At 32.4% G+C, this 22,077-nt stretch overlaps 3 protein-coding genes across 3 annotated transcripts in view; all 3 read right to left on the minus strand.

Moving 5' to 3' along the window:
• The window catches only part of LOC144856257 (uncharacterized), a 166,300-nt gene that overhangs the window by 71,976 nt on the left and 72,247 nt on the right, over positions 1 to 22,077 (minus strand). The gene's annotated exons all lie outside the window — the stretch shown is intronic.
• LOC144856475 (uncharacterized) lies at positions 11,066 to 14,419 on the minus strand. Its single transcript, XM_078714490.1, has 3 exons — positions 14,346 to 14,419; positions 12,415 to 12,477; positions 11,066 to 12,136 (listed from the first exon to the last, which is right to left on the minus strand). Exons 1-3 carry the CDS (start codon positions 14,380 to 14,382, stop codon positions 11,595 to 11,597), a joined length of 642 nt encoding a protein of 213 aa, XP_078570616.1. The 5' UTR covers positions 14,383 to 14,419; the 3' UTR covers positions 11,066 to 11,594.
• LOC144856111 (uncharacterized) lies at positions 14,435 to 20,710 on the minus strand. The gene is made up of 10 exons (XM_078714080.1): positions 20,621 to 20,710; positions 19,075 to 19,145; positions 18,744 to 18,935; positions 17,665 to 17,910; positions 16,166 to 16,360; positions 15,849 to 16,001; positions 15,453 to 15,752; positions 15,237 to 15,320; positions 14,499 to 14,550; positions 14,435 to 14,451 (listed from the first exon to the last, which is right to left on the minus strand). Exons 1-10 carry the CDS (start codon positions 20,661 to 20,663, stop codon positions 14,435 to 14,437), a joined length of 1,353 nt encoding a protein of 450 aa, XP_078570206.1. The 5' UTR covers positions 20,664 to 20,710.

Consider the following 22,077-nt stretch of genomic DNA (forward strand, 5'->3'; position numbering starts at 1 on the left):
TAAAATTTACTTTAGTTTGAAATGATTGAAAGTACATAATACAACCAAGATAAAGACGATGTACAAATCGATACAAATGTAGATCACAATAAGAAATGTAAATAAATGTAATATATAATATAAATCCAAAGGCAAATTACTGAAAAAATGACAATGATGTGGGTATCAGTGGCTGGATCTCAATGGAGATACACAAAAAAAAGCGAAAAGCTAAATCAAAACAATAAAGTAAAACAGCCAGAAAAGTTAGCAGAGCTTTCGGGCAACACTAGCCCTTCATCAGGGCAAGTGAAGGAATTTGGATAACGTCATAGTATAAAAACTGGCAAGTGCTGCCTGGGTGGACAGGAATAAAAGAAATACAACAAAAGGTGACAGGTTGGAGTCTGAATAAGAGTAGAAAACAAAGAAGGTAGCTTGGTAGAAATATAAACAATTTTGGAATGAAACTAAAAAACAGCTTCAATGGTGGTTAATATTGAAACTTAAATGTTGGTAGTCAATGGAATAATTTTACCGATCTGGGAGTATGTTCCTAATGTTAAGTACTAAAGGTTTGTGGTTTTAAGTTGTACTTCCCAGTGGCTTTCTTTGTCTTTGCGAGTTTTGTCGCTCAATTTTGACATCGTGGTCTATTGCAATAACTCTGAAATTTGCAATCGAGTGACCAGCTGAATTAAAATGTTCGGCTACAGGTTGATCAAGCTTTAATGTTTTGATAGCTGATCTGTGTTGTGTCATTCTCATACGGAGAGTGTTTTTTGTTTCCCCGACGTACTATTTGCCACAATCATTACAGTATATGAGATAAATGATGTCAACTAGATCTACCAAACAAAAAAAGGTAAAAGAAAGATCTAACGATAATGGAGGTAAGAATGAGCTAGGCCCAGACCCACTAACGGATGACCCGGAACAAGCCATGCCAGCAGCGGAGGCGAAGCCGGTATCACCGCTAGGTCTCGGAGTCGGACCCCTTCATGACCTTCTAGCCGACGATCCTCAATTAATTTCAATTGTGGCAACAAGCATTAGCAATCACATATTATCGTCACCTGAACTCTTTCAGAAAATAATTAAAGCTGTATGTGATAGTAAAACGCTAATCGCTGAAATCAGCAAATCTATAGTTGACCAGGTTACTGACAGTGTTTATGACAGCGTTGCCATGGACAACGGTGTAACGGCGGCAAACATTTCTAGTCTTCGCGAACAGAATGACACTTTATTAGCTGAAAACAGAGCAATGGGGGATAAACTCGATGAATTAGAACAGTATAGCAGACGTAACTGTCTACTATTACATGGTGTTCCTGAGTCTTTTAAGGAAAATACAGATACACTGGCACTTGACGTAATAACAACAAGGATCTCAGAAGGGGTTGAACTTTGTGATATTGATCGCACACATCGTTTAGGCAGAAAGAAACTAAATCCTGGCACCGATGTATCTAAATCCAAACCAAGACCTATCATTATCAAATTTACCTCATACCGCACTCGCTCTGATGTTTTTCGCAATAAACGACAACTAAAAAAATCTGGTTACTCAATTACTGAGAACCTAACATCGAGACGCTTAAATCTGTTACATCTAGCAACACGTAATGAATCGGTTGAAGCTGCATGGTCCACAGATGGAAGAGTACACTGTCTGCTAAAGAACAAGAAAAAGATCGTCATCAGATCAGATTCTGACCTCAACCATCTTTGAGTCTCCGCCCAAATCAGGAATGATCAACAAACAGCTAAGTACTCCTTACTTAACACAAACTCATAACTGAAAACAACATTCATAAAAGACGCTCTTCTTTTTCCTTCATATTATTCATCATTTTAATTTCATTTATCAATCATTATTTTGATTATCATAATTATTACTTCTATTTTCATCATTAACTTTTGTTTGACAATGTTTTTATTATTAAACTGGTGAGAGTGGCTGGATCACGAATGAGAGGCATGAAGAAGATGAAGCGGACAGAAGAGAAGAGGAAGTGGTCAGCCAGGGAAACAATGCCAAGCATCAAGATAGCCTATATACTTTTTGAATGGAAAATAATAACAATTTAACACTTTAAACATAAATACACATCTCCAACATTTTCAATTTTAATTATTTTTAATTTTTTTTGTTGTTTTCATTCATCATATCATATTTTTTATCAATATCAGTTAACTTAATTTTAACCAAATGTTAAATTGCAATTTTGATTCTTTTTTTTTTTTCTCTTTTTTAAGTACGTTAAGTCGTAGTTTTTTGTTTTTGTAACACATATATTTTTTTTTTTTTGGTATGTACTATGCAAATGATATAGACTCTAGCACCTCGGAACATGACCGACTAACCAACCTAATTTTTTCACCCTTTTTAAATGATTCTGACAATTTTACTACTAATATTGATCCTGATACACATTTTTTCTCTAACGACCAAAACTTATCTCAATACTACTACCCCAACTCATTCCCGAATACTAAATCTGACTGCTTTTCTACAATTCATTTTAACTCTAGAAGTATCCTTAAAAACATTGATCAAATTAAACAACTCTTAGAATCAACAAAGCATCAATTTGATGTCATTGGTGTAAGTGAAACCTGGCTTAAATATGATAACCCTCTTGTACAGCTCCCTAATTACCATTTTACTGCAAATCACAGAGACCATAAAGTCGGTGGTGGCGTTGCCATGTATATTCGTGATAGCCTTCAGTATTCCACAAGAAATGACTTGACTCTACACCCCTCTACATGCGAATCAATTTTTATCGAAATTACCAGACCAAATTTAAAAAACATCGTTATTGGAACAGTTTATAGGCCCCCCTCTTTTGACCCAAACACATTTTCAGATGAATTAGATTCTGTTCTTTCCACATTATCCAAAGAAAACAAGATTGTGTATATCCTTGGCGATTTCAATATTGACATTCTCAAATATGAATTTGATAATGAAGCCCGCCATTTTATAAATTCACTGTTTAGTAACCATTACCTTCCATGTATTCACAAGCCATCCCGTATATCTAAAACCACTGCTACTCTGCTTGACAACATTTTTACAAATCAGTTCGATCATCACAACATAAGTGGTTTACTGTATTGTGATATCTCTGATCATCTTCCTGTTTTCAATATTTCTTTTATTAATAATATTCCAACTGGCTCAGATGGGGAAGAAATTCATGAGTTCAGAAAAATAAACTATACATCCCTGGAAAACTTTCGCATTGATGTGGCTTCACAACAATGGCTTGAAGTTATAAATACTGACGATCCCAACACTGCATATAACAATTTTGACAATAAATTAAAATCACTTTATAATAAACACTTTCCCCTCCAAAAATCAAAAAAAAAAAAAATAAAATAAAATCCTGGATGACTAATGGATTGCTAAATTCAGTTAAATATAAACAGAAACTTTATTCTAAATTCCTCCACTGTCCTTCTGTCGCCAATGAAAAAACATACAAAAAATTTCGCAATAAACTAAATACTTTGGTCAAACTGGCTAAAAAATCACATTACAAGGACACTTTCATTAAACATAAAAATAATATCAAGGCAACCTGGAAAACCATCAATTCACTACTCAAAAACCCCAATAATCGAAACTCTGATATCTCTATCAACTGTAACGGTGAACTGACTAAAGATCCCAATACAATATGTAATGCTTTTAACAAATACTTTGTAGAAATCGGTCCCTCCCTTGCTAACAAAATTCCCAATGTCAACAACTCATTTAAAGACTTTCTGCCAAATCCAACTCATAATTCTTTATTTCTTAATCCAGTTGATGAGACGGAAGTTATAAAAATTATCACATCCTTTGAAACAAACAAATCCCCTGGCATTGACGATTTTAAAACTAAACCCATTAAATATGTCGCCAATTTGATCTCTTTCCCTTTATCCCATATTTTTAATCTTGTTTTAACTAATGGTGTGTTCCCAGACAGGATGAAGATAGCGCGCGTTACTCCTATTTATAAGTCCGGAAACAAATCTGATCTCTCCAACTATCGTCCTATCTCAATTCTTTCAATTTTCTCGAAAGCCTTGGAGAGAGTGATTTATGAACGTACGTCCTCATTCATAAATAAATACAACATTCTCTACAAAAAACAATTTGGATTTAGAAAAAGCCACAATACTGCATCCGCTCTAATCGACCTAACTAATAAAATTGTTGATGGTTTCGAAGACCGTCACCTCACATTAGGAATTTTTATAGACCTCTCCAAGGCTTTCGATACAATTGATCACAATATACTCTTATTCAAATTATCTCACTATGGAATCCGTGGCCCTGCTTTAAATCTCTTCAAAAGTTACCTCTCTAATCGTGTCCAATGCACAAAATTCTCCAATTCAATCTCTAATTTCAATCATGTAACTTGTGGTGTTCCCCAAGGCTCCTTACTCGGTCCCCTTTTATTTATTCTGTACATTAACGATATCTATCTTTCTTCCCCATTACTTGATTTTTACCTATACGCTGACGACACAACTGTCACTTATTCTCACCCTGAAATCCAAACTCTGTTTAATACTACCAACTCCCACCTAGAGATGTTGTCCCAATACTTTGCTGCTAATAAACTTTCTATAAACCATAAAAAATGTAACTTCATCCTGTTTGGGACCCCCCAGAAGTTAAAAAATGTTGACCCATCACTATACAATATTACCATTGAAAATATAAACATCCCATCTGTTCAATCAGCAAAATTCTTAGGTGTCCATCTTGACTCTGGCCTGACGTGGAAAACACACATTAGTGTAACTGAAAACAAAATTTCCAAAAGCCTTGGTATTATTTTTCGTTTGTCTTCATATTTACCCCCTAATATCCTACGCATCCTGTATTGCTCTATGATTCTTCCCTATTTGAGTTATTGTAATATTGTTTGGTGCAACACATACCCTACAAACCTTAATAAATTGCATACCCTCCAAAAGAAGGCTATCAGAATTATATCTGGCGCGCCTCCGCTTTCCCATTCCTCTCATTTATTTTCAAATCTTAATCTCATCAAACTTAATGATATCAACTTAATTCAACAAACCATTTTTGTCTACTCTGCCTTAAACAACATCCTTCCTCACCATCTTTGTTATATATTTACTTCCAATTCCTTCTATCATTCCCATCACACACGTACTAAAAATAAATTATCTATACCCTCCCATAGAACAAATTTTTTCCAACATAACATTCGATACTCTGGACCCACCCTATGGAACAACCTACCACCCTCCATTTTAAAATCTGCTTCCCCTAAGATACTTCTCTCAAAATTAAAAAAATACACCTTTTCTACTTATTAAATATTTATTAATCGGTCATGTCTCGATCTGCAGTACCAACAGATTTTTTTTTTTTTCTGTTATTCATATTTTAGATTATGAAATTTATTATAATTTTCTTCAATGCATTTCTTTTCTTTTTTATTTGTGTTAAGGCTCGCCCAACACAAGATGTTACAAACATCTTTCTGGGCTTTTGCCTTCATTTTCTGATACACTTTTATAAGTCTGTACAATCCTGTTTCTTGTTTTCCTACTGTATGTATTCAGATTTTGTAAATAAATGTCTATTGAATTGAATTGAATTGAAAATGACGTTTTTGGTTAGACAATTAATTGATTGTCTTATCCTAAAAATGCGGCCAGTTTGGTTACTCTTAAATGTTTCAGTAGTATCAACCAATGAACAAGTTTTGCAAGATTTGCAGCAAAGGTGACTGCCCAAATTTTGGTTGTCATGAGAGTTAATTTCACTCTTAAATTTGGATCTGACTAATATATCACGAAGGTTGGGAGGTCTACGAAATGCAATAATGGGTGGTTCCGGAAAAACAGTCCTGAGACGTTCTGTGGACTGTAGGATGGGCATATTATGTTTCTCAATAATAGCCCGTAATGGAGGCAACCTAGGGTGATAGGTCGTGACCAATGGCACTCGAGGAATATCTTTTGCTTTCTTAATAGCAGTTTCGATGTATTCCTTCTTGTAATTTCTATTCCGGAGATGCCCGGTTAGTTCTTCGGTACGATTCTGAAAATCTAAATCTGAAGAACAGATACGTCTGATACGTAATGCTTGACTGTACGGTATGTTTTTAATACAGTGTCGGGGATGACAACTGCTAGGGAGCAGGTACATATTTTTATTCGTGGGTTAACGGAATAGGTCAGTTTTCTATGGTCACTATAGTGTCCAAAAAATCAACGCTACTAGTGGATTTGGTAGTAATATAAAATATATATATATATAATAATAAAAAGATACGTAACAAAACAAACAAAATGTAAAAAAATAAATTAAGAAAAGCGTCTCTCGGTAATTATCCATACTTCTACAAGTTATTAATTCATTTGTGAACGAAGAGATTTAAATTGGTTTCATTGCATTTACTGATACTTTCCAAACTAGCTAAATATCAATCTATTTTACCGTATCTTTTAATAGACAGTGCTTTAATGATATATTTCATACTGGTTTCAGAAAGAAAACTTCCATAAGGCAACTTTATATTCGATCATTCATTCATAATAACATTTATTTATTTCTCTTTCAAAGTAAACAAGATAACAATTTAAATATAAATAATAAAGAGGTAAAACCCAGGAAGTAATAACATTTGAGTCTCCTTCCAAAAAAACGTGTGACGCGAAGGCAGTTAATACAAAGTTATTACAACCACCAGCCATATTGATATCAAAACAAATCATCCTTGGTGTATTCTAAGAACTCATTAAAATGAGCCATTATCCATCATATTGGTTTAAAAATTACTTTAAAAAAACGATGACAGAGTATATAATTATATAAACTAGATGGTACGCTCGCTTCGCTCGCCTACCATCTAGGTCGTGTCCACAGATGGTTCTTGAATACACAGTAATTTCAACGTCAAAAAAATGGCGATTTCAAATGTACTTTAAATACATTGTCGTTTTCAGAAACGAATAAATACACACGATGATTAATGTAGTCAACTAAAATTAGCAAACTGGGAATTAGGCCTACTTCCGAAGAAGAAACTTGTCTTAAAATGAGTCCACAAAACTAAAACTGTCCCTGTTATAGTCGATTGAAAGGTAAGTACATGTAACGATACACCACTACGACGTTTATATTTTTTATAATTACTAATTAATACAATAGACAGTAACCACATTCACAGTAAGAAAATTTCGATTCAAATGGCGACCAAAAATAGTTAACGTACAGTATTTACAATATTGTCAAAGTATTGCAATGCTATATCTCAGTTTTAAGTTTATTCTCAAAAGACCCATAAATTTACCTACTTGTGTTAAACCATGGAGGGCTCGTAAATTGGAAAAACAAACTGGAGAGATTGGAATGTTCCATTCATCGCAAATCAATACATTTGTATAAACGTATATTAAATCTATCAAAATAGTATTTTTTAAAGAAAATCGGCCTGTCTTCAACATTATGATACTGTACTCGAGCTGTTCAACCGGTTTTCAGCTATTAAAAACAATTATCGTAGGAGGAGGTAGGAAAATGTGAAGCATCCTCGTATTATTGTGTGCGGGTATTTTTTAAGAGGACATCCATTAGACAGTGTATACTACGGTCGGAAAACACCCCTATTTGGGGCAAATCTTTCAACCTAAATTCGTTTTAATTGTCAATAACTAATTATCTAACTCAATTTAATTAGTAAATAGGGTTACATCTGGTGGTTTAAATCAGTACCGAGATTCTAACCAACTTTATATACCATCGAGTAAACATTCTAGAAATAACGCGCGATTTACCAAATTTTGCCCTTACGTAAATTTATATATAGATGTAATTTATTGTAGATGTAATTTATTGTTGTGCAACGCATACTCAAACTAAATGTCTTGATTATACACTTTCATTTGCATATTATGTATACTAATGTAGGCCTATGTGTATAACAACATAAAGAACAAACACAATGTGTAATCTTATATTAAATTTAGATACTGTGTTCAATTATCTAATCTTACCTAGCCTATATCATGGTATCTCAATGGGAAGTCAACGCGATTTAACTTATTCCTTATTTCACAAAACACTAACAATAATATAAATCGTTATTTTAAACATTGTTCTTTCTGTTCTAATTGACAATCATTTTTTTCAGATTTTATCCCGTTTACTAAAAGAATTACGATCTTCATGTTACGTGTCAATGTCACCACATACATAAACATGTCTGTAAGCGTACGTTCACAAGTATGGCGTAACAAGTGCGTGGCTTACGGAAGCGGTAAGCCACGGATTAAAATGATCAGGTGTTCAAACGCACGGCGTATATTAATGAATGGCGTTAAACAAAGAAGTCCAAGTATCGTTTACGTTTTAAAAGTTAAACCCAGGGTTCATTATTAAATTTTACACTGTCTTGATGACCATTTGTTTGGGTTTATTTATACCATTTCTTGAAATATAATCAGCGCTTGATATCTAAATCAATTTTTCCCGAAAACACTCTGCTTTTGACCATTGTTTACTTTATTTTACACTAAACAATTCATGCGCTTTTAGATGAAAGAGCATAGAGTGAGTTGTGTTAATAACGCCTAGTTCACACGCAAGACATAGCTTATGACATACGTGTGAACAGGATCTGAAACTCTGACTTAAAAAAATATACTAAGAGAGAGCATAGATAGACATTTTAAAGATATATCAATACATTTAAATGTGTTACGTGTTTTAAGAAATGGTTCTGTAACAACAAATTATTTAGAGGCCGGTACATTTATAGTAACATATTGGCTTAAATAAAATAATAGATTTGAATAAAATTGAGATAAAATCGAATTAATTAAAAATTGAAAATGAAATAGAAAATGGCATTTATTACAAGTTATTAAAATTAACAGAAACACAAATGATGATAAAACAGACGTGATAATATGACTATAAATGTTAAATAAAACGTACATTTAGGTTGTTACAATTGAAATGTTATTTAAAGAAAAAACATACTCCATTGTTAAATATAACTAGCATAACTATAACAATAAATATATTGTAAAATATAAATGTTTTCCAGCCTTATCCTGGCAATTATTTACTTCAGTTATACTTATTTTGTTTGGTCTATTGTTTATTTCACCAATTTTGATTGTTTGTCTAAAAAAAGAAAGTTAAAATGGCAGCTATAAATCTCATTTCACTGAAAAATATATGTCAACCATTAACATAATGTTATAGAAGCCATTTCTGGTATCAGTATGATGTGGCATGCATTTTGAAACAAAACCTAAGATATACACACGACTTTAAAGGTGGGCTCCGGGAATAAAATTTCTAATCCTTATCTTGTAATATTGTCTTATGAGAGGTGGAAATTGTGATTGGCAAAAATGAATGTGAATGCCCAATGCAAGAATAAGGCTGTTAAACTTTGCCCAGCTAGGTAATTGGTGGTATTATCAAATTACACAATGGTAAAGGATAGGCCATTTTGTGTGTGGACCAACTTTACATGACTTGTATTAAATACCTATATAATAAAACATAGAAATGAATAGATATCCTTATACAATTTGTATCAATATTTACATTTATAATGACCATTTTTCGTGAAATTATCTTTTTTTTACATGAAAATTGGTTGTGGGCCAATTTTCATATAGCAAAAATTACAGTAGCTAAGGAGTTTGTTTTCTATCCAATTTGACTCAGCTCATAAATATACATCGCGAGAGAAAACCATTGAATAATGTCATTGCTACTATTTAATAGTACTATTACTGAACGACCCGACGCGTGATGGAATAAACATTGTACAACCAGACAATACACAATGTTATTATTACATTTTGTGATAATTGTTCAGTATAACAAACGTTGAAATAACAGGGAATGTTTTAAAGGGCTACTGAAAAGAAATATATATATATATAAGATATAATTTGAGCAAAGGTAGGAGCAGATTTAGGAGGCTCATTCTAGCCAGGCTAGGCCTAACCAAGTTAAGCCTAGCCAAGCCAAGGCCAGTGCATGTTTAGCATCAGCAGTAGAGGTATCATATACCAAACAGGAAATGTCAAAAAGCTCATGAATATTAATGAGCTCTATAGAAATTACCTAACCACTGAAAAGAGGTTTTAACCCTGAATCAGGACAAATTATCAAAGTATTCTATTTTTTTTTAAATCAGGTTATATTGGTACTTCATCAACATAAGTTGACAAGGTGATACAATGTTACAAATTTGATTATTGGCTCCCACCTTTAAGGAAAATTAAAGGTGGCCATATGGTTTTTAAAAAAAATGTATAACGAAATGTATGGATGCAAACAAGGTCACACGGTTTTAAGCATTGTCGTATTCGATTAGGAACTTTTGAAGTCAACATAAATACTTGGTAAGTGCTTTATGTATTCGAAAGGTAAATTGTAAACGGATTGTGCTCAACAGAAACTCATTCGAATAGAAAACGTTAACAAAGCATTTTTTTTTTTTTAAACAATCTGAAAGCTCAAAATACTGCGTAAATTAGGTACTCAACGGAAAAAAACTATACTCAACGAAAAACCCCAATCGAATACAACAAAAGTCACTAACAATTTATAAACCGCATCATTCATGGATCTTTCCGCGGGCTTGGCGGGCGTGACTGATTAAATTCTCCGTTAGCTATACGTCTTTGGTAATAAGGAAAAACTACAAACAACTATTTTAAAATGTAATCTATAGGCTACGAATCAAACTTAATTCACATACTAATGATACAATATGACAGTTACACAACAACAGACAAAACAACGTATGCTACCGCGTACTTATTGTTGACAAGTTTTACAAATGATGTCATTAAACTGTGCAAGCTCCGCCTGCTTGTCAGACTGAACGTTAAATCTACCAAATACAGTACCGATAATAAACAGAACATAATACACTGCATGGGCTTAATACGCATACGCAGTTTAATCGATTGTATAAATTGTCGTCTCATTGTTTTCGTTTACCGTCCCAATGCGGAAGTTCACTAATAGGCCTACTTCTAAGATATTATGGTTAACAAATACATTATGGTTTATACCAAGGTCGTTATTGGAATACAGTCCTACTTTGTTTTATTGTACAAACAGGTATATCCGTACTTTCGATTCGATTTGCTATATATCCGATTTACTACAAATAACAAATAACATACGATACTGTAGCACTGGCTTATGCATCTGAAAATGGTACAACTTCCGTTATACAATACATAATTGTTTTGATGTATTTTCTTCTGCGTCATTGTAGTGTATTATTTTATCAATTTATTTGAGTATATTAAATCTACGTCATTTATGTAAAACTAATCCGCACCATGATTGTGGGTGGTTTACTACTTCTCTACATCGGGTTTCACTATTAATTTACTAATTAGATATACACTGTAATGTTTTTACTAAACAGGATGCTTGAGGAAGTTTACATTAATGTTCATTGTTGCTTTTAATGATTTAAAAAAGTACTCTGTTTCAAGTCTGAGTATTAGTATGAGACTAATCTTAATTAACCAGCAATAATTAAATTGTAGATTGACATCAGTAATACCCGTCGTTATTGCTCAATCGGATCTTCTAACTTTTCAGCAGCAACATTCATCCCATTCTCCCTTAAATCATTAATAAACGATGGCAATTCTTCTTCTGTAATGATACGTCTTCGTTCGAGATCTAGTATCATAGTCCACTGGTTCTTACGTTGTTTCTTTGAAAAACCTTTAAGATGAGTAAGCGTTGTTATATTGTCTTTAGAAAGTGCTTTACCGAATTTAATCAGCTTTTGTCGATATGGAGAGAAAGAAACTACATGGTGGTCGGCTTCATCATAAGTGTCTTTTAGCAGTTTATTGACCTCAAGAACACCATTGAAACCAGTGACATTAATTGCGTCGATAAGAACTTTAAACTTGGTGACTGTAAGATGGCCACAGCGCTTTAATACATTGAATAATTCCATGGTGCTTCCGGCGTTCTGTAGGTCACTGTAAACTGTTATCATGTCATTGCACAACACCTTCAGCTTATCAAGTAGATCATGCTGATCACACCAGGTAGATACTTGTAGCAACATTGTCTGAAATTCCTTCTCGGATGATTCTGTACAACGGAAATGCATAAAAACAACATTTGAAAAAAATGTACTATACACCACAATAATTGTATAATAATCATACACTTCAGTATAACAATATAACGTACACCCACTGCCTTGATTATCTTTTTAATCAATACTATATCGTTGTGTTATTTTATATAATAATTTAACAGTAACATCGTCTTCATTATCAACAACTTTGTTGTCATCTTATCTTTTTTATCATCATAACAATAACCATAGCAGTATATGATTTGTATGTAGGCCTTTACTAGTTTACCTTTACTTGGATGGCATCGATGATCAAATGAAGCACCTTCATGTTCGTTCTTCTCAATACTGCCTAAAATTAATCACAATGAGAGGCTACTTTCAAAATAATGTACATATATGATCTTCTTCAATATATGCATTTATTTAAGCATGGTACATGTTCACACACAATGTTGTAAACTGTTTATACTGTGTCGTATCAAAACCTATTTAAACATTTCGTGTGATGACAATTATGGGTAGTGAGTTATTGATTTGTTTTATCTTTTGTGGTAGCCACCACCTTTATTCATCATTCAATCTTTCATAAATGTATTACAATTGTTGTATATACTTTCATTTCATATAATATATAATACATTTCCGTTTCCTCAGTAGTTTTAATATTAACAATGTTTGTTTTTTCTTCTGATTAGAACAATCAGTTGTATTCATTTCGTAACATATTATCATTATTTTTTTGTTTGTATCTATCCTATTCTTATATAATTTTTCCTAACACATTCCCATTCTCTTAGCATTTTTTTAAATATTTTTTTGATAGATATTTACAATCACAGTATACTATTACCGTTGCATTTGTTTCGATCAAACATATATTCAATTAACAATGCATATTCTCTCTATTAACTGTGAATTACTACTTACTAGCTATTTAAACTAACAAAATATTAACATTGCTTTTTATTTTGAATAACAAAATATTTTAATTTAACATTGCTTTTTTTTAAAATAAATCCACTTTTCAACAGTTTCTTTTGCCTTATTGTTACATAAAATTTACTTGAAACATAGCGAATGTTGCATGAATTAGTGAGTGAGTCCAAGATATATGATAAAAACCATAAAATATTTAACTACATGAAATGTCGTATATTATGTTACTAATCTTAGTAAAAATATTGCATATTCCTTGTGATTAGTTCATTATGAAAGACATTAATAAGAGTGTTTTTATGGTTACTGTGTTTAAATTTACATATTGAGAATTTAGCAATAAAAATAATTTTTTTATATAATTATTTACAATTCATTCTTTGTGCGTAAAATCCAAACATAACATGTTTTAACTCTATATTTATCATATATTTCGTCTCAGTTCATCTCATAAACAGAGACTCTGGGACACTATATTGTCTATCAATTGTGCATTACAGAAGTTACAAAACTGATCTTCAATTATTCCCATTTTTTCAGTAAAATGTTTGTTGGATAACAATTATTCAGGATTTTTCAGTTTGTGGAGAATACTCTAGGGTATTGGGAGACTAGTGAGGTAGTGAGTTATTGATGGAGAAAATTATTTAAATTTAGTTAATGCATTTTCGCATATTGTTTTGATGTTCACTCTTCTTAATTTTACCCATAAAAAGTAAAATTAGAATCTTTCATTTGCTTTGAAAGAAAAATGTTGATTTGATGAAGTTATAGTGTGCCTTAAAAACAAAATTCACAATAGTCCACGCAACCAATGTTTTGTATAAATAGCAGACTATTTTGGTTAAATATGTTATCTATTTAATTGGATTTCAATAAATATAGTACTATTATTTGTATTATCTAACTGCTTACAAATGTGTGATGACATAGGCCTATTAGCACTCACATACAAAATGAGTGAGGAAGCTGTAATCACTAGCAATAAAGCTATAGAATATAGAAAGAACAAGCACCTTTATTTTTGAATAATTGAAATCGGAAAACGTCATCTGTATTATTGTAATACTTTCAATGAAACACGATTTTTGCTAGACGCCTGTCATTAGACTGGGAAGGTCCGACGCGAGTTAAGATACAATAATGTTGCAGTATGTTTTGGGTATGTATGTATTTATCATTGGTAATGACGAATAATGATGATGACAAAGATGCAGAGTCAACTAAGATAAAGTAATTGCATAGAAGTTGCTGGAACAAACAACAACTGAACAACTTTACCTGTCAAAAAGAAGCGCTTGATATTAGCGGTATCCATAGACGTATCGGTTCCACAGGGTACTACATCATTTTTCAAACACTTTTCAAGGTCAACTAAGTGATGTTCCTTTGGATTACAAGCATCGCATACCACACGTAGCTTGTAACCACTACCTTCGTATATGTTGCATACAGTTTCTAGTTGGTCTCTCAAGTAACTTAGTACCTAAAAAACGTGGAAGTGGTGTGAAATATTACATTTAATTTACATTATGTTTAGAAGTGTTAGGGCAAATTTACACAGACAAGCGGTAACGGTAAGCGGTAGGCCTAAAGGTAAGCGGAAAACGCAAACATAGAATCTATGTTATTTCTTATGACCATTTACACAGAACGCGGAATGGACAGGCGGTTGAGCATAAATCGGCTTAGGATAGAAACAGATTCGATTTTTTTTAATACCGCCCGGTAATCGTGGATTCTGGCCAATCAACGACATGATTGATGTGACGTCATCTATCAACAACTTTTTTTGCGCGAGTCCGTCGAGTTCAAGATGACAATAACAACGAGTGCCGTAGTAGGCCTAGCCAAGTTTTGAACTTCTTATTTTTCAGAAATACAAACTACTACGATGTTTGTATAAGAATTGGGTAAAGGAAAAATACAGTAAGGACGTTATTAGCCAACAAGTCATTTTAAAACCTAGGCATGTGTGGTAGGCTACTGCGTGGTAGGCCTACTGACAGTCTAGCCCAGGTCAGCGCAGTGCTTTCAACATGTAGTAGCCTAGAGGTCTACAAGCACCAATTCCGCGCGCTGTGTAAATGGAACAAGTCACGCGGTTTTCCGCTTACCGTTACCGCTCGTCTGTGTAAATTGGCCTTCAATATCATGCATAATAATGATTACCTCCATACAGACACTCGGCTGGAGTTGTCGTTCAGTGCATCCAACTTCTGTAGACCTCGTTATTGTCCGACGAAATATTTCAAGCTATCAAGACAAATTGATTAGTGATTAAAACTTGTCTGAACATCATAAGTAAATGTAGTTGATGTATTGATGTATTTATTGTAAAAATATAAAGAGAAAAATACATTACACAGTATTATATTGATGTCCTACCTTAATTGCGTGTGGTTTTTCATTTTCACGCTCAATTTGTACGGCACCTAAACTGACTTTGTGATCTTTAAATTCAAAATCACTACGATTCCGGAACACTTGTGAATCATCACTATCTGTTCCCGTCATCAATTCAAGAAATGCAACAACTAAAGTGTGGTACACGGCATCAGGAAGAAAGTCTGTCGGAGTAAGATAAATTGATACCATCTGCATGCTATCTGGTGTCACTTTCAGAATAGTAGTTGTATAAACATTCATCCGACACGGAACCAAGAATTCACGGTTACCATCTTGTACCTGTTATTATAAACATTGATGTTTGCATTTATTTTACACATTATTCACGAGAGTTTTCAATTATTGATGTAATCAATTAATGCACATAATACTTACCCCCTTCTTCTCAAAGAGCAACCGAAACACCCTCATCACTTCAATGAAGATGTCAAAGTGATCTCGATTTTCAGTTTTCCATAAATAACGTAGTAACTTCTCCTCAAGAATACCTTGTTTTTCAAGTCTTTTCCATAGCGACTTCATTTCCTCCTATGTACAAATAAGTAACTAAAGTAAGTAAGTAATTATACACAATAATTACTAAAAATTACTTCACAATTGAAGACTCCAGTTGTCAGCAAAACAGAATTTACATGTTATCTATTTTTTTCTCATTCTAATACTATTCTAATTATTATGATTTGTCTACTTACATCTTCAATATGTGGTGGAAATAATGTGATCACAGTTGTCAACATCTGGATCATCGTGTGAAGATTAGTTACTACTATGTTCTTTAATTTCTTGTCTTTATTGGAATGCAAAATCTTTCCAATGTCATTCATATACCTTATGGCAACTTTAATCGCTTCTTCGGAAATTCCACATTCAGTGCCAATTCGAGAAGCCTAATAAAAAATTGACATTTAATAAACGGTTTCATACCAATATATTGACGAATAAGTATATAAACATTGTGATAACAAATTACAATTGTATTTATTATAATTACTACAAGGAATGGCATGCTATTACATTTTATAATGCAAATAGAGAAAAGTAAAAAAAAACTTAAACATTTACAACAAAGGCTTATTTTAACATAATCATTAGATTATTGATTTAAGCATTAGTTAGTTCATTAGTTTATAGTTTTTTGCTACCGCTCATATTGTATCAATTTCTGTATTTGGATGTATGATGATTCGTTGATATTTGTTTGTCACATGTAATCTGGCTAAATGGTAACAGCATTGTAAGTGTTTTGATATATTCTTTTAAGTTTTTTTTTTGCAAAAACAATGGTTAGTTTATTAGTTATTAGAGTACCGTATATGTTTTACGTTAATATAATTATCGTCTGTTATAGTGAAGCTCGGGAGCTAACGAAATACAATGAAGAAATGATGTGAACAAAATAAGTAGACGTACTGTATGTTGTGAATTAATATATGCTATGATAAATTTTGCTGCACTCTGAAGTGGACGGGAGTATTAAATTTAAATTAAACTATCGGAAAATATATTGAGTAAAATTAATACGTAGTGTATTTTTTTTCAATATAATTCAATTGAATTAAAAATTAATAAATGCAGACAAAAATCTACATCTTTAGGTATTAATGTGATATGTTATACAATATCATTAATGCGGTAGAGAATGTCTTTCAAATGTGATACAATTAAGGAGTGTATTTTGAAAGCCTATAAAATAAGTAAAACAATCATACTTAATCACATATTCAAAATTAAGTTACAATAAATTGTAAATCAAAACACAGACAAATAGTTAAAATATCATACTAACAAAATACACTGTTTTGTTTTCGACAGTGGCGTTCTGAGGAATTGCGAATCTCTCAAATACTTGTGTTTTTAGTTAGCCGTTACAGAATGACACACCAACAAACTTTTGGTATTGTGACGCGGTCTTCGAGTCAGACTTCGAACACGTGATTTGCATAAGAATGAACTCACCAAGAAGGAAATCGAAGATTTAAAAGAAAACCGACATACAATTCCAATCTTTTTCTTTGGATATTGTTGTTTATTTTATTGTTGTTATATTATTATTGTTTATATGTAAGGCTCAGGTTAGGTCATCTAACTAAGGTCAACTATGTTGTGCACACAATAATTGCCATCACACATACGTAGAAATGGTATGAAATAGATATTGCTATTATACCATGAAAGCACAATCAAGATTTACCTCATTAAATGAAATGCACAGTCTTGTTTTTCCAATTTCTTGTAATCTTTCCTGAAAATCAAGCCACTTCAGAGGAATGACCTTCGCCCCTATTACATCCATGTATCTAACAACGTTTCTCTTAAGTTTTTTAATACCTTCGTGTGATTTAACCGTGTTGTTGACCATGTACATTTCACGATCTACATGCTCGGCATATTCCGTTCTTTCTATTTTAGCAAAAATGGTCTCATACATATTCTGAACCTTCAAATAAAAACAATACAGGTATTAAAATTGTTACAGTTTAAGTTTATAAAATACGTTTTAACTATGTAAAATGTTGTTAACTATGCCTACTGCTAAATTCTGTCAAATTTTTAATATTCAATGTTTAATGTTGTTTCTGTGGAATAATATTAAAATCGTATGTACATGTACATATATGCCTAGCGGTCCAGATGATACGAAGCTAGATAACTGATATTACACGAGATGTCCTATGTCGATACATACTATGCCTACAACCACAGTCGTGTCAAAACTGAAATAAACTCTACATTTATTGCGTTGACATTTCATTTTGGTGCTAGCCTGCAACACAAAACATTCAATTGAAACCTATAATGCTCGTATCGTTATCATTATACACGTTGTTGTATTTTGAAGCACTAATTCCTGCACTAATCATTACTTAATTACACTCTTTATTATGGTATTATTATTTCTACTGATGTGATAGATGTGTGCCTAATATTTCCATTTTCTTGGGAAACCGTTACCTAAAAAATTAATGCATAAAAGTATGTATTGATGATTTCTAACGACTCATAAATATATACATTTTGTTATTATCCCGAAAAAAAACCCCGCAGGAATACTTTTTTTAATGATAGTATAATATTTATTCCATTTTGTTAAACTCAAATTTCTTATCTGTGCATGTTGTAATACTCAAAGTTATGACCATTGCTCTTCATATATTAATTATGTATTTACATACTGCTACTTCATTAAAACATTGTTATAATCTAATAGACAGAACTAATCAATATCTATTTATTAATCTGTATATTTCATTATTTTATTGTCGCTATTACCTCTTTCAGCTTTTCTGATGTTCTCCCTGGCAATTTGTCTATATGAGTAGCAACCAAACTGATGGGAGGCGATTTTATTACTTTGCCATCAATTGAAATTTGGTTTCCGGAATCATGTCGTTTCACAGTATGTTCATATACTGACCTTACCCAGAACATAATTATGTCCAAATTAGTCATTCCTAACGGACCCTAAATTGAAATGTAAAATAGATTTTAAAATGATATATACTGTATTATATTATATATAGCCAACGTATTCTATAAAAAAACTAACAATAGGCCTATTACATTTTAATACAATAAGCATAATATAACTTGGTAAACTTACCAATGCTGGATCTCGTCTTTTAGCTAGTTCGTCTAACTTATCCAACGCACTAAACGCAATGCAGTACGATACTCTATTTGTGAGGAAAAACTGAAAACAAAACACAGATAATTGATGTAGGATATAATGATTTTTGGAACCTCATTTTGGCGGTTGGAGCATTCTCAATTTGTATGGAGCGCAATTTGTGGTTAATACTACTAACACTATACACATTTAGGTTGTGTACATTTGTTTTAATTCTCTTTTTATTGGACATTTTTAGTCACGTGCTGAACCACCCGGGTAAGTGATGCGGAATGTTTCAGCGTCAAATCAACTCGGGGGGACGCACCCGGGATGAACCCGTGTTTGCGGTGTAAAACTCAGCGTATCTTTACCCGTTTGTTTACTATCCTCGCCCACTATAGTATTTAATTTACATAAAATGAGGATAAAATTGATTTTGTTTATTCGCTTATTTAATAAATAAAACTTATGGTTTTTTGTTATTTATTTTTATTTCAAGATATTATTCTTCCAGAGTAGACTTATTTTGTGTGTGTATTGCCATAAAACAAAATTGTGGGAGGTATTATGAGCAGACCGTTACTATGGTGTCTCTTCATGCGTGAGAAGGCGATATTTCGATTGATCTAGAACATTTACATGGGTTGGTATTTTGCAGTGTAAATACACGCAACCCGTGTCATTCCCGTGTTATGAATCAGGTGCGAAAAGGAAATTTATCCACACACGACACGGGGTTGTTATAAGCTCGGCGGTGTAAAAAAGGTATATGTCGGTTGGTCGGTAAACACTAACTTGAGCACGCGACTGCAGCCCTGTATATATGGCATTGTTACTACAAAATCTTGTTTATGGTAGGTGCATGGTGGTCTATGACATTTTTGGCAACTATGGGGACCGATTATGATTACAATTTAATTGGCATGGAGAATGCTTCAATCGTTAAAATGACAATTACAATATACCTGAAATGTAATAAATATGAATACGAGAATTTTCATTATTTTCTTCTTTAAAGTTCCTTCTGAACATCTTTCGCATATTTTTGGCGTTGAATTTATAGCCATATGTGACTATATCATATCATTTGTCGCACAATGCTATCGGAAATATTGCATTCTGAGACGAGTATATGTAAACTGATTAATGTTAAAATGGTACATATTATAATCGTTTCATTGCAGTTAAGACAAAGCAAACTAAGTTTTGAAAAATATGTACAGCAATATTTACGTAACGTAATATGTATATAATAGCATTGTTAAATAGTCAAAGATGTCATAACATTTACATGTGTTTGTCATTAGGCTTGTGTTGGCCACGATATAGTATAATAATGAAGAATTAATCATATTGAATGGGATGGTTACGTTACGGCAGAAAATAGGTTGGTATGGATAAACAATTTCGGTAACGGTAATAATCGATATTACGCCTGCCTATTAATTTTAGGGATAATGTCAAATGCAATGCACATCCTGTTTACATACTTTAATAATACTACTTATATTAATAATTAACATATTGATAAGCATACCCTGTGCGTTATGTAGTAATCCAATTGACCAGCGTAGTCCCATATGCTAGTTATTTCATTTGGAATACTCTCTGAATCATCACTTCCTATTTTACTTATAAAATCTTTGAATTTGTTCAAGAGGCTCCGGTTTTCATTGCTATCTATTGTAGGATAAACAAAAACACATGGAAACAAAACGAATTTGATCGCTGTCCAGGTTTTCAGGAATGCTTGTTTTCTTTAAATGTTAATTAGAAGAAATTGTTATTTTGTGGGAGGAATAATATTTCAAATAAATAGTTCACAAGTTCTTAAGTTCACGAAAATAACATTTGGACGTATTACCATGAAAATAAATCAACTCGTTTCAGAAGGTTTCAATCTGATGTTACGGATGGTTGTAGACCTACATACATGTTTCGAGAAGCATTACCCATCAGTGTGAATCTATTTTACCCTCTTTATATTTGTCAAGTATTTTTAAAATACTATCCTATGATTTACTATTGCCAGTACTTTTCATTTGTATTTTTTTTAATGTCATGTTTTTAAATTGATATTAATCATGTGATTTTTTTATTTTTTTTTATCTTATGGTGATCCTAAATACAACTTTTAAAGTTCACCATTTTTGTACTATCGTCTAGGTTTTATTCCTTAATATCCAATCATTAATCTACAGTTTCGTTTATCATAATTGATAATGAAAGGTGAATACATTCAAATGTTAACAAGCTTCCATTATTTTTGCTGTACATACCCTGTTTTAACTCTTTGTCAACTTTTTTTGCTAATGCATTTTCACGCATTTTCTTGGTTAGCTCAGAATCTGTACAAATAAACCAATTGGTAAAAAATGAAGATTGTATGCAAAGATGTTGTTTAAAGTTTATCAGAAAGACGGAGTTAGTGTTAACATGTATCATGCCTATTACTATGTGATGTCAGTCATTTAAGCATTCACACAACGCGGTGTCTATTCCTGACACAGAGTTTATCAACGTTAAAGAAATATAAATAAGGATGATAAAGAAAGCAACACAAACATTTACAGTTTGGTTAATCACATTATCTTTACCGTTTTCCTCTTTAATCTTCTTCCATTTACTCTCTCCAGTTGCTTTAAACACGGTAGCTGTAACTATACCATCCGTCGATGGTTCTTTGGGGTTGAATCTATTGTAAACATGTACGTTGAAATTGAAACAAAATTCATTAAATACTTTTAATCCATTACATCCATCATGCAAGTTTAACGAAGTTAAATTATCAAACTAGTTGATACAAATCAATTTTAAAAAGCTTTAGATTATTAAAATTCAAGAGAGGGAACCATTAGTCAACATAATAGGCCTATACGTATAAATGTACGTTGAAATAATTAATTAATAATTATTAGCGTATGTTAACACATATTTGTACCAATTGTATTTTGTTTACCTCTCTCTAAGCATGGACTTTACGCAGCTTGTCTT

Source organism: Antedon bifida, chromosome 11 (assembly GCF_963402885.1).
Source record: "Antedon bifida chromosome 11, ecAntBifi1.1, whole genome shotgun sequence".
Classification (NCBI taxonomy): Eukaryota; Metazoa; Echinodermata; class Crinoidea; order Comatulida; family Antedonidae; genus Antedon; species Antedon bifida.